General features: G+C 40.2%; 1 protein-coding gene across 6 annotated transcripts in view; it reads left to right on the top strand.

The window, feature by feature from the left end:
* The window catches only part of frem1a (Fras1 related extracellular matrix 1a), a 179,769-nt gene that overhangs the window by 107,734 nt on the left and 57,009 nt on the right, over window positions 1-15,026 (top strand). For all 6 annotated transcript variants that reach the window (XM_072258037.1, XM_072258035.1, XM_072258036.1 and 3 more), the window contains 4 exons: window positions 2,448-2,700; window positions 10,072-10,263; window positions 11,560-11,745; window positions 13,314-13,510. In XM_072258037.1, the coding sequence (XP_072114138.1) occupies window positions 2,448-2,700; window positions 10,072-10,263; window positions 11,560-11,745; window positions 13,314-13,510 (828 nt within the window). The remainder of the gene's footprint in view (window positions 1-2,447; window positions 2,701-10,071; window positions 10,264-11,559; window positions 11,746-13,313; window positions 13,511-15,026) is intronic.

Here is a 15,026-nt window from a genome sequence, read left to right as displayed (position 1 = left end):
AGCTTATGCACTAATAAACTACATGTTTGCCCAAGGAAACAAATGAAGCTGCTCAGCTTAATGGAGTTTCTCATCCCCTGTGTTTACAAATGTAAAAAAAATTGAATGATCAAAATCCATTTCTATAGCTGTAACCAGGTTAAAGGTTTAACCTCAAACAAGAAAAAATCTGCAGATACTAGAAATCCAAGCAACACGCACAAAATGCTGGAGGAACTCAGCAGACTAGACAGCATTTATGGAAAGGAGTACAGTCAACGCTTCAGGCTGAAACCCTGCTTACAGACAGAGCAAGAGAAAAGGCCTATACGGTACTTTTAATTTAGTTCATGAGATGGGAGAAGTTAAATAACTTGTCTGGTGTGTCATATCTTAATAGTAAGACTTCTTAGCTACCTGCAGTCAGGAAAGCAACCCTGGTCAATTAGTAGATGTTGGCAAGAAGATCAGCAAGATAGAGACTGCAATCTGTATTGGTGACTCAGTCAATCCTTGAAAGTCCCACAGTGGTGGTGTGGAGCAACTATAAAATGCAAGACAAAATTGTTCAGTGTGGAATGCTTGAGAGATGAGCAAGAAAGAGCAAGAAGATACATACAGAGTCATACTTTTGCTGGGTCTTTAATTGAGTTATCCACTTGTGCTGCTTTCCTGTTCCTTCCCCACAGCTTTGTATACCTATTTTCCCCCTCTGTAAGCTAATGGAATTGTTTTATCACTGTTAAAGGTAATGCAATATGCAATAAGCAGGAAACAACAGGAATTCTGCAGATGCTGGAAATTCAAGCAACACACATCAAAGTTGCTGGTGAACGCAGCAGGCCAAGCAGCATCTGTAGGAAGAGGTGCAGTTGACGTTCCAGGCCGAGACAAGGGTCTCAGCCTGAAACGTCGACTGCACCTCTTCCTACAGATGCTGCTTGGCCTGCTGCATTCACCAGCAACTTTGATGTGTGTTGCAATACGCAGGAGGATGTTTAGAAGTGTTGGATATTGGAGTACATTTCCACAACTCCTAGAAGGTAACAAGCTGTTCTATGAACATTATTCTATGAAGATATCATACTCCCACTGTGTAAAATATGGCTGGAGTATTGTGGACTATGAATAAATGATGTGCTAGCATTAGAGAGGATATAGGATACAAGAGCATTGTCTAATCTGGAAATGTTATTTTTGAGGAGAGATTTTCTAGTCTGAGACTGAAGGGAGATTCACCAAAGAGTTGGAAGTGTTTATTTATCAGAGTGTGAATAGGAAGAAGCTCCCTCCCTTGGCCAAGAGGTCAACAGCTCAGCAAATAAATTGAAGATAATTGGTAGGATTGAAAAGGAGCTGAAGGAAAATCTTCTTCAACAGAGTGATTGGATCAGAAATATGTGGCCTAAAAGGAAAGGAAGTTAGCCAAATTTTTTATACAGCTATTTTGTCAGGTAGATGGTGATTAACTTTAGGAGGAAGAGGACTGTGACAATTCCTGTGTACACTTGGGGAGAAGAAGTTGCAGTGGTAGAGGAGTACAAATTGACAACAGACTTGACTGGAAAACCAACAACAAGGCTGTTGACAAGAAGGAGATGAACAGACTCTATTTTCCAAAGAAGCTGAGATCCTTTAACGTGTGCAGCAGGATGTTGGAGATCTTTTGCCAGTCTGTTGTAGTGAGTGCAGTCTTCTTTGCTGCTTTATGTTGGGGGAACAGTATCGGTGAAGGTGATGCTAAAAGACTAAATAAACTCATCAAAAAGATTGGATCCATCCTTGGTTACAAACTGGATTCTTTTGAGTTAGTGGTGGAGAGGTCACTAAACAAACTGTTATCCATTATGGACAATCTGGCACATAATCTCCATGACCTACTGAATAAGCAGAGAAGCACTTTTTCAAAGAGACTCATTCAGCTCTGCTGTCACAAGGATTATTACAGAAAATCTTTCCTACCAAATGCAATAAGTTTATGCAGCAGTTCATCTCTTTGTGACAAGTGAACACACATCATAGTACAATAGTCTCCGCTTTATGATTTTGTACATTATTATTGCACATTGGTACACTATATATTATTGCTATTTTTACACTACTATTATTCTGTATTTATTATTATGTAAGTACACTGCTAAGTGTGTTTTTAAATGTTGCCGCTGTAACAAAAGAATTTCCCACTCGGAATTAATAAATGACTATTATTATATTTATTACAATGAAATAAATCTGGTAAGAATTCAAATGTGGCTGCAAACTTACTCTCTTACACAAACTCATGATCTGTCCCAAAATGGCTAACATAGCACACTGATTACTTTTAACTAACTAAAGTCATCTTGGGTATCTTTTATAGGCAGATGAGAAACATTGGCCCCCTGTGAACTTTAACCCTGTTTTGAAGGTAACACTTGATACCCTGGTATTAGCACACCACTTAACTGTGCTCTGTATTTGCCCACTAGGTCTTAGCAGTGAACGATGAACCTCCAGCAATGAAGCTTGGTTTGAAGCCCATGCTGTATTGCCTTGAAGGAAAGGACATTGTCATTTCAACAGAGAATATCCAAGCTACTGACATAGACAGCAACGATGAAAAACTGCTGTTCATGATTGCAAAGGAACCATTGCTTGGGGTGGTACAGAAGCAGAGTCAGATTGTGGATCATTTTACTCAGGCTGATGTTATTGCAGGAGTGGTGAAGTATGTACACATGGGTGAGTGTTAGCAAACTGGCGCACTGCTTTACATCCTTGAATTGAAGCATTAAAGTGGATTGTAAGATTTATGTCTATCCCTTCCTCCCTGCATTTATAACAGGTGAACAGTTATAAACTGTGATTGTGCAATAGGCCTGACTAGTAATTGACGAAGAAACCAAACTCCTACAAAGAAATAGTATTACTTATTCTGGGTTGAAATACCTTTACTTAAGGTCAAGTGACTATATAACATTATTAGAAGAGATGACGCTAGGATGTTCTTCCATTTTTGCCTACACCTCTGTATTATCTTACCTACACTCACAACCGTCCCCAATAAGTTAGCCTGCTGAAAGCCAAGTGAGATGTCAGTCAGCTGTAGGTGCTGACAAATGCAGCAGCAAGACAGGGACTGCAGTCAGATTCAGGTCTGCTCAATCCCTGGCAGGCATTAAGTATCAAAGTGGCAGTTTCCTATGTGAACTGACAAAAATGCAGATGTATGTAATAAATGAAAAATATAAAATGCTGGAAACACTCAGCCAGTCAGGCAGTGTCTATAGAAAGGTAAGTGGTTAACATTTCTGAACTGGCAAAGGTCTCCAGACCTGAGTGTTCTGGAATGAAGAACTACCAGGATCAAGCTGAATAGTAAAGCAGCTCAGGGAGGTGAATGCTTCTCCTATTCCAAATACAGTGCATTCCGGTTCATTGAGCCATCCATTAATTGGGCCAGCTGTTTATTTGGAACAACTCTTAAAGAACAAAAACTTATCAAGAAAATTGCCAGGATTCCCTTTGCTTATTTAAGACACTATGCAACTTAATTGGGACAGGAGACTGTTGTTGAACAGTTTCTAACTAATGTCAGTCACATACAATTGTGTGGCTGTTAAACACAAAACCAATTTTAGAGTGAATAGTTTTTAAACAGCATCAGTTGCACGTGTCTTCAAAAAGCAGTGATTTTTGTCACTGATAGTTGGCAAGGAATAAGCAGTAAGGCAAATTAGATCTGTTTTGTTCACTGTGGTTTTAAACATTGAGGCTTAGAGATGCCAAAAACTGCTGGGAGTGAAAATGAAACAATTTCACTACTTCAACAAGTCAGGAACTATAAAGAAATTGAAGATATCGACAATCACCTTGAACGTTACAATGAAAATGATGATTTAGAGGATGCAATTGTTGAAAGCCTATTATCTACATTTGGTGCATGCATTCATTTTGTTCATTTACACACAGGATGAATTCCCCTGTCGATAACGATTAAGAACGAATACAGTTTTATAGTACTGTAGTAGTATTGGTAATGTTCTAATTTCTTCTGTATTTCATTTAAACACATAATTTGGTATTCAGTTAAATGGTAGTTTGTCCTTTTTATTCCTTTTTAACTATTTCCGTGAAACTGGTTAATTGGGGCAGCTGCTTAACTGTGCCAAAATTAATTGGTCCCAATGTGTCCCAATTAACCAGACTCCACTGTATTTCCATGTTCTAAGTTGGAAGTAGAAATCACCTGACACTTCTGTCTGATATAGAGTTATAGAGTCACAGAACACTACAGCTCAGAAACAGGCCATTTGGCTATTCTAGTCTGTTACTAATCTGCCTAGTCCCATTCACCTGTACCCAGGCCATAGACCTCCACACACCGCCCATCATGTGCCTATCCATATTGCTCTTAAATGTTGAGATCCAACCCACATTCGCTACTGGCAGCTCTTTCCAGCTCACCACCCTCTGAATGGAGAAATTCCCCCTCATGTTCCCCTTTAACATTTCACCTTTCACCTTTAATCCATGACCTCTAGGTCTAGTCTCACCCAACCTCAGTGGAAAAAAAAAGACTTCTTGCATTTACCCTATCTATACCCTTCATAATTTTCTTTATCTCTATCAAATATTCCCTCATTCATCGACGCTCTTGGGAATAAAGTCTTAGCCTATTCAATCTTTCCATATGGCTCAGATCTTCAAGTATGGGCAAGATCCTTGTAAATTTTCTCTGCACTCTTTCAATCTTATTGACATCTTTCCTGTAGGTAGGTGACCAAAATTGCACAAAATAATCCAAATTAGCCCTCACCAATGTCTTATACAAATTCAACATGACATCCTAACTCCTGTACTCAATACAGTTATTTCTGGAGGCCAATGTGCCAAAAGATTCCTTTATGACCCTATTTACGTGTGAAATCACTTTGAAGGAATTATGGATCTATATTGCTAGGTCCCTCTACTCTACCCTTCAGTGCTCTACCACTCAACATGTAAGTCTTATCCTGGTTTGTCCTACCAAAGTGTAATGCCTCACACTTGTCTGCATTAATTTCCATCTACCATTTTTCCAACTGGTCTAGATCCCGCTGCAAGCATTAGTAGTCTTCATCGCTGTCCACTACATTTTCAAACGCGGTGTCTTCTGCAAATTTGCTGATCCAGTGTAGTACATTATCATCCAAATCATTGATATAGACGACAACCAGCAATGGGCCCAGCACTGATGCCTGTGGCACACCATTAATCACAGGCCTCCATTCAGAGAAGCAACCATCTACTATCACTCTCTGACTTCACCCACAAAAACGATTTCTAATCCAATTTACTACCTCAACTTGAATGCCATGCAACTGAACTTTCTTGACCAACCACCTATATGGAACCTTATAAAAGGTCTTACTAAAGTCTTTGAGGACAACATCCACTACCTTGCCTTTATCAACTTCCTTAGTAACTTCCTTGAAAAACTGTATAAGTTTGGTCAAACACAATCTACCACACAGAAGACCATGCTGATTATCCCTCATCAGTCCCTGTTTATCCAAATACTTATTTATCTGGTCCCTTAGAAAACCTTCCATTATCTTACCCTGTACTGATGTCCGGCTTAGCAGTCTATAGTATCCTAACTTATTCTTATAGCCATTCTTAAACAACGAACAACTTTAGCTGTCCTCCAATCCTCTGGCATTTTTACTGTAGCTAAGGATATTTTAAATATATCTGCTGCAGCCCCTGAAATTTTTGCACTATCCTCCCATAGGGCCTGAGGGAACACCTTGTCAACCCCTGGGGATTTATCCCCCCTAATTTGCCTCAAGACAACAAGCACCTCCTCCTCAGTAAGCTGTATATGGTCCATCACTTTAGTGCTGCTTTGCCTCACTTCTATAGATCCTGTGTCGATCTCCTGAGTAGATGCAGCTACAAAAAAATCCATGGAAGATTTCCCCCATCTCTTCCGGCTCTGTGCATAGATTACCATTCTGATCTTTCAGAGGACCACTTTTGTCCCTTGCTATCCTTTTGCTCTTAATATATCTGTAGGTCCTTGGGATTCTCCTTCACCTTGTCTGCAAGAGTAACCTCATGCCTTCTTTTAGCCCTCCTGATTTCCCTGTTAAGTGTTATCTTGCATTTCTTATACTCCTCAAGTACCTCATTTTCTTCTTTTTGCTTATACCTACCAAGCACCTCCATTTTCTTAACCAGGGCTTCAATATCTCTCAAAAACCGAGGTCCTCTAAACCTGTCATCCTTGCCTTCTATTCTGACAGGAGCCACAAACTCCATACTCTCAAAATTTCACTTTTGAAGGCCTCCCACTTGCAAAAAAACAACATCCCAATCCAAACTTGCCAGATTCTTTCTAATACCATCAACATTGACCCTTCTCCAATTTAGAATCTCAACCCAAGGACTAGACCTATCATTCGCCATAATTATCTTGAACTTATTGGTATTATGATCACTAGATGCAATGTTCCCTGACATATACTTCTGTCACCTGCCCTATCTCAATCCCTAATAGGAGATCTAGTATCACATTCTCTATAGTTTTGACACATTTAACAAACTCTATCCCATGCACTTCTTTTGCGGTAGGAGAGTGCAGTCAATATGTAAGAAGTTAAATCACCTACTATCACAACCTGATGTTTCCTGCGACAGTCTACAATCTCTCTATAAATTTGCTCCTCTAAATCCTGTGGACTGTTGGGTGGGTCTATAATATCATCCAATTAGTGCAGTTGTCTCTTTCTTATTCCTCAGTTCCACCCACATGGCCTCTGTAGATGAGTTCCCCAGTCGGAGCACTGCCGTGACATTTTCCCTGACTACTAATGTCACCCCTCCCCCTTTAATCCCTCTTCCTGTAGCACGTCTAAAATATCAGAACACTGAGCTGCCAGTCGTGCTCCTCCTGCAACCAAGTCTCACTAATGACTACAATGTCATAATTCCACGTGCTGATCCATGCCCTAATCTCATCCACCTTTCCTACAATACTCCTTTCATTAAAATATACAAAACTTAGTACATTAGACCTAATATGCTCAACATTTTGATAAATGACTTTATATGTAGGCTTAAGAACATCATTCCCTACACCCTTCTGTGTAGGTTCCGCCTTTCCAGGAATTGATTTAAAAATATGAAGCCCTCTCTCTTACGCCATCTCCTTAGCCACGTGCTAATCTGTATGGTCTTCCTATTTCTGGCGTTACTAGCATGTGGCAAGGGTAGCAATCCTGAGATCACAACCCTGGACATCCTGTCCTTTAACTTAGCACTTAACCCTTGAATTCACTTGTCACCCTTTTCTACCCATGTTATAGGTACCTATGTGGATCAAGACCTGTGGCTGTTCACTCTCCCTCTAAGAATGCTGTGGACTCGGTCTGAGATGTCCCTGACACTGGCACCCAGGAGGCAACAAGCTATCTGGGAATCTCATTCTCATCCTCATAATCACCTGTCGGTTCCCCTATCACTACAGCTTGCCCCTTCTCCCCATCTTCTCTCTGCATCACAGAGCCTGACTCAGTGCCAGTGACCTGACCTGGGTCATCCCCACTAACAGTATCCAAAGCAGTGTACCTGATGTTGAGGGGTACAGCCACAGGGGTGCTCTGCACTAGCTGCTTATTTCCTATCCCCCTCCTGATGGTCACCTAGATAGTTAACTAGGTCCTTCACCCCACTGTAAGCCCTCCCCATCAACTGATTTGTGATTAGGGTTGCACTGGTTAGTTTAAGAACAAAATGGTTGAAGGGATGTAATACACGCAAAATGCTGGAGGAACTCAGCGGATCAGGCAGCATCTATTGAAAAGAATAAATAATAGATGTTTCAGGCCAAGACCCTTCATCAGGATAGTTGCTCTGGATTTCCAATATCTGCAGAACCTCTTCTCCTTATGAAAAGAAGTATTTTTTAAAAATAAAAAATTTTTTTTGCAATACAGCATCAAATAGTCCCTTCTGGCCCTTCGAGCCACGCAACCCCTGACAACCCCGATTTAACCCTAATCTAATCACAGGGCAATTTACAATGACCTTTCAACCTACCCAGTTTGTCTTTGGACTGTGGGGGGAAACTGGAACACATTCAGAATACTCAAATCCACTGTGTACAGAACTCCATGCGGGACTGAATTGAACTCCGAACTTTGGAACACCTCGCGCTGTAATAGCATCACGCTACCTTAGCTGTTCTTGAGTCTGGTGATGTTGGACTTCCGGCTTTGTAACTCCAGCCCAATGGTAGCAGCAAGAAAATGGCAAGGCCCAGATTGTGGGGATCTTTGATAATAGATGCTGCCTTCTCGAGGCAGTGCCTCCTGTTGATATTACTGATGGTGTGGACAGATGCCTCCATAACTTTTTGCTTTTCTGTGCATTTCAATTGCCATACCAGAGTGTGATGCAACCAGTCAGGGTACTTTTATTTATAAATAGGCCAGGTGATACTTAACCTATCCAGTTTTATCCCTGTGGTCATGACAAACTTTTCATCGTTCCCTTCTGATGATCAGATACATGTGGAAATGGTTGAAAAAATATCTAAATAAAGAAAATTACTTTAAAAAGTTCAAAGATACACAGAAGGTGACTAGTTATTTAGAAGTATAAATACATAAATAAAAAGAAAAAATAAACAAAAACATTCCATTTAAACAAAGAGGCAGTATTTTAAAGTGCTAGTACACCAACAATGGGGGCATCTGAAACTCTCAAGATTCAGATGTGAAATGCCCCCCACCTCTGTCTATTCAGCAGCTCTCTGGGCACCAATGATGAACCCAGAGGCAGAGCTGCCATTTTTCAGTGTCCGCATTGCATTCCATAGGCGCAGTAGATTATAAAACCATAAGACATAGCAGCAGAATTAGGCCATTTGGCCCATTGAGTCTGCTCTGCCATTCAATCACAGCTAGTCGTTTTGTTCCCCTCCCCCACCCCACTCCCCAGCCTTCTCCATGTAACTTTTGATGCTGTGTCCTATCAAGAACCAATCAAGCTCTGCCTTAAATACACCCAGTCACCTGGCCTCCACAGCTGCCTGTGGTAATAAATTCCACAAATTCACCACTCTCTGGCTAAAGGCATTTCTCTGCATCCCTGTTCTAAATGGACACCACTCTATCCTGAGGCTGTGCCCTTTTGTACTAGACATCCCCACCGTGGAACTGCTGAAGTTTTCAAGTTCAAGTTCATTGTCACTGGGATACATATGCAGGGGATAAATCCATAAAAATCAGCCTTTTGCAGCAGCAGCAAAATGCTTTACAAACATGGCAATTACATAAAATAAAATCAACAGAAATTATACGTAACTTACAAGATAAAATGAACAAAGAAAGTATTATGACATTGGTGCTAGTTGAGGACCAATCATCACTCCTCTTCACCGGCAGAACATTGCAGCCAATACTGGGAGGCATCAAGTTCATTAAAACCAGTTTCAGCAGGAGTAAACACTTTCCAGGTCGAAGAGTGGAAACATGGCCGGGGTAGAATGCTCAAGCAGATTTAATCAGGATCAGAACCAGAATCAGCTTTATTATTCCTGGCATATGTCATGAAATTTGTTGACTTTGTGGCAGCAGTACAATGCAATATATAATAACAGAAAAAATGTGAGTTACAGTTAGTATATATATATATATACACACACATACACACACACATAAAATAGTTAAATTAACTAAGTAGTGCAAAAATAAATATAAAAATGTAGTGAGGTAGTGTTCATGGGTTCAATGTCCATTCGGAAATCAGATGACAGAGGAGGAAGAAGCTGTTCCTGAATCGTTGCATGTGTGCCTTCAGGCTTCTTTACCTCCTCCCTAATGGCAGCAATGAGGACAAGGCATGACCTGGGTGATGAGAGCCCTTAATGATGAATGCTGGCTTTTTGAGGTATTGCTTCTTGAAAATGTCCTGGATACCACAGAGGCTAATGCCTATGATGGAGCTAAGCTTACAACTCTCTGCAGCTTGTGAATTGAAATGCTGCTGTTAATTTAACAATGAAAAAAAGCAAAAGCCTCATGGATTATGAGTAGTGATGTTTATCTTACCTCTTTCTTTTAGGTGGTGAGGTGGGTTTAGCACCATGTTTTGACACCATTACACTTGTTGTTACTGACTGGGATAGTGGCATACCTGGAGGCTGCTGCAAAGAAACACTCGTTTCTCCATTATCTCTGCATGACTCTCTCCCTGTCTATGATCTCAACATTACTATAATGCCCACCAACAATCAGCCACCAGGAATTACTGTTGGTAAGAAAACAATCTTTTTTATGTAGGCATCAATTAATGTGAATGCCCTCATTCAAGTGGTGACCTGGAGTTAAGGGTAGTCTTTCACATATCGCTGTGGTATGCAACTCTTTTTCTATGTTTGGACAACTACTGTAATAGCGCTGAATCAAAGAGGTTGAGGTAAAATCAAAGCTGGGCATTGCTCAACAAGTTATCAAAAAAGGAGTTGGCGCTTTCCTGAAGAATGGGCTAACAATAAGTTGGACTGAATTGCTCAACTTTTTGCGTACTGGACATATCCAAACAACTAGCCCACATTATTGAGTGGATGCTGGTGGACTGGATTAGCTTGGCATATGGTCATTGTACTGGAGAACAATGAGATTAAGAAAGAATATAGTCAGGTCCACTGGCATCTTCTGGTCTCACAATCACTCACTGATATCTTGTGGAATGACATCTGGTAATCATTTAATACTCTGAGGAAGCTGAGTTTGTTAATTAACTTGACAATCCTGGATTAAGGTGGGGCAAAAGGGGCAAAAATGTCTTTTGTACAAGTTGAACTTGCTATTATTAAGGATGGAGATGCTTGTGGATCTTTCTCCTTCCATAAAGTCTTTAAAGTCCAGCACGTTTCAAAACTCCATTTGCAGGACTGCAAGGTTTTGATCTGACCAGTGGGTGATTTTGCTGATTTGTGTGATCCCATTTTGGAGCTTTGGCAGGTTGGCACATTTTAGCTATGGCTGCTATGCTTTTCAACCCACATTACTGAACCAAAATTTGTCACCTATATTGATAGTCATGGTAGATTTAGCCAGTCCATGATCAAACGGGCATAACACTGGGGAATCCCAGCCTCACCAGGCCGTACTTTGGGACCCCCTGTGGACTGCTGGATGCACTATCACCCAATAACTTAAAACAAATCCATGTCAGTCTCTAGAAACAACTGAAGTCTCTAGAAACAACTGAATATCAGCACTGTGTTACCCTGTGGAATGTGTTTGTAGCAACATATTCCTCACAGGCATTTCTAACCCCTACTTGTGTTCAAGAAATGAATAAAATTAATTTGCTTTAAAATAGTGTTTTAATCATGTAATGTGCCAAAAAGGAAGATCTTTCATGTAGATTCTGAATGCACCAACTCATTGTTTCCCAAAATGAATGTGTTGTCCACAGACCATTAAAAGTTTAGAAACAAAATTGTAAAGTTACTAGAGCAATATCATCCTGAAATGGTTAATACAGATTTCTATGCTTTAATTCCAAGATAAATCCTTTCCTTCTGATGCTGTCTCATTCCAGGGGAACTATTTGTTGTTGATGAGGGGTCTTCAGCTGCCATCACTGTCAACCACCTGTGTGCTAGTGATCCAGATACTGCAGATGATGAGCTATCTTTTGTCCTGTGGTCCCCACCTGAATTTGGTTACATAGAGAACACTTTACCAACACCTGGGCATGAGAAGAGCAACATGGGCATCAGCATAGGTAAGGTCAAATGAGTCTGTCGTCTCCAGCCCAAGATTTTCTCCATTGGTTTCTAAACTATTTCAGAAGACTGAAGAAGTCTAATCCATAAAATGAGCACAAAGTCACCACATTTTCAAGAATAAAGTGTCCAACAGAAGTCTTTATCAATTTTTGCTTCACCTCTTTCCCTCACCCCTGTATAATGGCTTCCCTCTTATTTCAGTCCAGATGAAGGAGCTTGACCCAAACATCAATTATCCATTTCCCACCACAGATGCTGTTCACCAATTGTTATTCCAGTATTTTTCTGCTTCCGATTCCAGTATCTATAGCCTTTCCCATCTCCTCTTTACCTCAATACTTTGATTATATATTCATTAAAACACAATGTGTAGATACTAATATGAAAACAGAAGTCATTACATTGTTTTTAATCACTCCTTAACCAAAAAGAATTGTAGTTGTTGCATACTTCTTCATATAGACAATGCCTCTTTAATAAGAGTGCTGATAGTTAAATTGGCTTTACTTATTGAATACTTCAATAGCAATTTGCAAATATGTACACTCAGGGAATTAAACAAGTTATTGATATGTAGAACAGTTAGTTGGAGGAATATTCCCCCTCAGATTGCCTCTGGATTCCTACCTCTTGTCTTAAATCTATGCCCTTGTGTCTTAAATCTTTGTCCTCCATGGGGAAAAGATTCTTATTATCTGCCCTGTCTATCTCCCTCAGCAAATCAAATGAGCTCTTACACTCCTTTCTCTCTGAGAGCAGAATTCACATTCAGATTAGGCAAAAATTATCTTTTCAAATTGCAAAGACCCTTCCAGTTTGTGAATTCCAGAAGCTGAACCATATGCTTCATGGCAACAGAAACATCCATTTAATCACCATTTGAAATTACTTTAACTTGCTGATTTCACTAATATAAGTAGAAAAGTGTTGTTACTGTTGAGAGGGTTCAGAAGAGATTCACCTGAATGTTTTTCTGGAATGTTGTTGATGATAAACTCACTGTTCAGCCTTTAAGGGGAGATGGAATAGACTAAGACATAAGAGGCTGAACAGTGACCTTATAAAGGTTATAAGGTTATGAAGAGCACGGATAGAGTGCTTTTCCAGAGTATGGGAATCTAATATTAGATAGTACAGGTATAAGGCAAGAGGGAGAAATTTAAAGAAGATCTGAGGAGGTAGAGAGAAGGTGATGAATGTCATGAACAATCTGCCAGAGCAGATGGTGAAGGAAGGCACAATTTCAATGTTTAGAAGTCATTTGGACAGATAGTTGAGGAGGACAGGCATAGAAGGATATGGGATTCATGTTGAGAGGCATTATGGGCAATGATGGGTCAGGTGGGCAGGAAGAGCTGTATGATTCTAGGACTGAAGTATTAGATGGAGAACTTTCCAATGGTAGATACTCTTCAGACATGAGTGATACATTGTTAGGAGGGAATGAACTAAATTTTAGTCCATACCTTGGGCAGCCTGACATTGACAGGAGACACAATAGGGTTTCTAACCTCTTACTTATACAAGGTCTTTCTCAGTATTTCCTTTATTTTTCACTTCCTAGGTTCATTTGACTTAAAGCACATGAAGGAGTTGCATATAAACTATGTTCAGTCACGACATCAACGGATTGAACCAACAGCAGACCAATTCTTTCTGTATGTTACTGATGGGAAGCATTGGTCTAAGGAAGTCCCGTTTTATGTTATAATCCGACCTATAAATGATGAGGCTCCAAATTTCCTGGCCAGGAATATCACCGTAAGTGGGTAGATATTACTCCTAATTTTCATTCATTGAAGAGTGAGTCTACAGGTATTGCAAAACTAGGGCATGTGTGCAGGAAATAATTCTATCACACAGCTAGTTGACACACAGAATATGTTTTCAGATAGTCTCCAGGCAAGATTAGAATTATAAATATTTCTATTGTATCTGTGCACAACTACGTATCAATTAAATAAAAGCACACCACGGAAGATGGCTTTAATTGGTGTATTCTCATTGCAGAGAGAGAGAGAGAGCAATGTACATGTAAAGACAACAGATTAATACGTAGTGCTAATGCAGGGATCACTGCTCTCAAAGAAATAGATCCATACATTACACTTTCTCCCCCTTTAGATTAATGCAACATAAAACTATATATTTACAAAACATTCAATTTCTTTTTCATAAACCCATATTACAAATAAACATGCTTTCATAATAACATTCCATAACTAACTTCAAAATTCTAAAGGTTCAGTCTTTTGGGTGGCACTCCGTTTCTTTCAGGATAGCGCCTCTGGCCCTGTGGAGTGGCATCAGGTTATGTAGGTGTCTTGTCAACAATAATGTTCTTTTCACGCCTCTGGACCTATGGTGGGTGTCTTATCTAAAACAATGTTCTCGGCTTCAGTGTTGCATTACTGTCAGTGACATCGTCACTGAGAGGTAAGTCCGGTGACTGCAAAGTGTCTGTCTTGTTGGACACAATGAACTCAGGTGTGTTCTTTGGTTGAGCATTCATTATCTGGTTTGCATAACGTCTCCATGTCTCGCCTCCAATATCCACTAAGTACATCAGTGGCCCAGGTCTTGTAGCTATCCTGCCGGGGTCCACTTGTTTTCTCAGCAATCACGCGCTAGAACTTCCTGTCCAATGTTGAAGCTCCTTGCTACTTCATTTGGCAACCGGATGAATTGTTAATTCCGTACTTCCCTCCTGAGGTCTGTTTTCAGGAGATCTCAGATTCCTACTCAAGAACAACATTGCAGGAGTTTGATTTGGCATCGCAAGAACAGTGTTCTGATACACAAAAAGGAAGTTGTCCACCTTGTGCCGTAGAGAAATATCCTCCTTGTCCATTGCTTTAATGAACTTCTCTAATGTTTGGATAAACCTTTCAGTTAACACATTCATTGCTGTTTGGTGAGAAGCTGACTTGATATGTCTGATGCCATTTTTCTTCATGAACAGTTAAAATTCTTTTGACATGTATTGTGGTCGGTTGTCACTCACAATTTGATCTGGTAAGCCATTTTTGGCGAAGATAGTCCTCAGGGCGGAGGCAGTCTTTGCTGACATGGTTGACTTCATTGGTATAACCTCCGGCTACTTTGAGTGAGCATCCACAACAATCAAAGATATGTACTCTTTTCCATGGTGAAGATAGCCTTTAGCGTCACTGAGGACTTCTCTAATGGTATTTTAAACAAACTGTTGGTATTCAGCCTCTGAAATGATAGACCCTGTGTCCAGCTCCACTTTCAGTTTTACACCAGACACATCTAT

The sequence above is a fragment of the Mobula birostris genome, chromosome 5 (genome assembly GCF_030028105.1).
Source record: "Mobula birostris isolate sMobBir1 chromosome 5, sMobBir1.hap1, whole genome shotgun sequence".
Classification (NCBI taxonomy): Eukaryota; Metazoa; Chordata; class Chondrichthyes; order Myliobatiformes; family Myliobatidae; genus Mobula; species Mobula birostris.
This window is presented reverse-complemented; position numbering and strand designations above follow the sequence as displayed.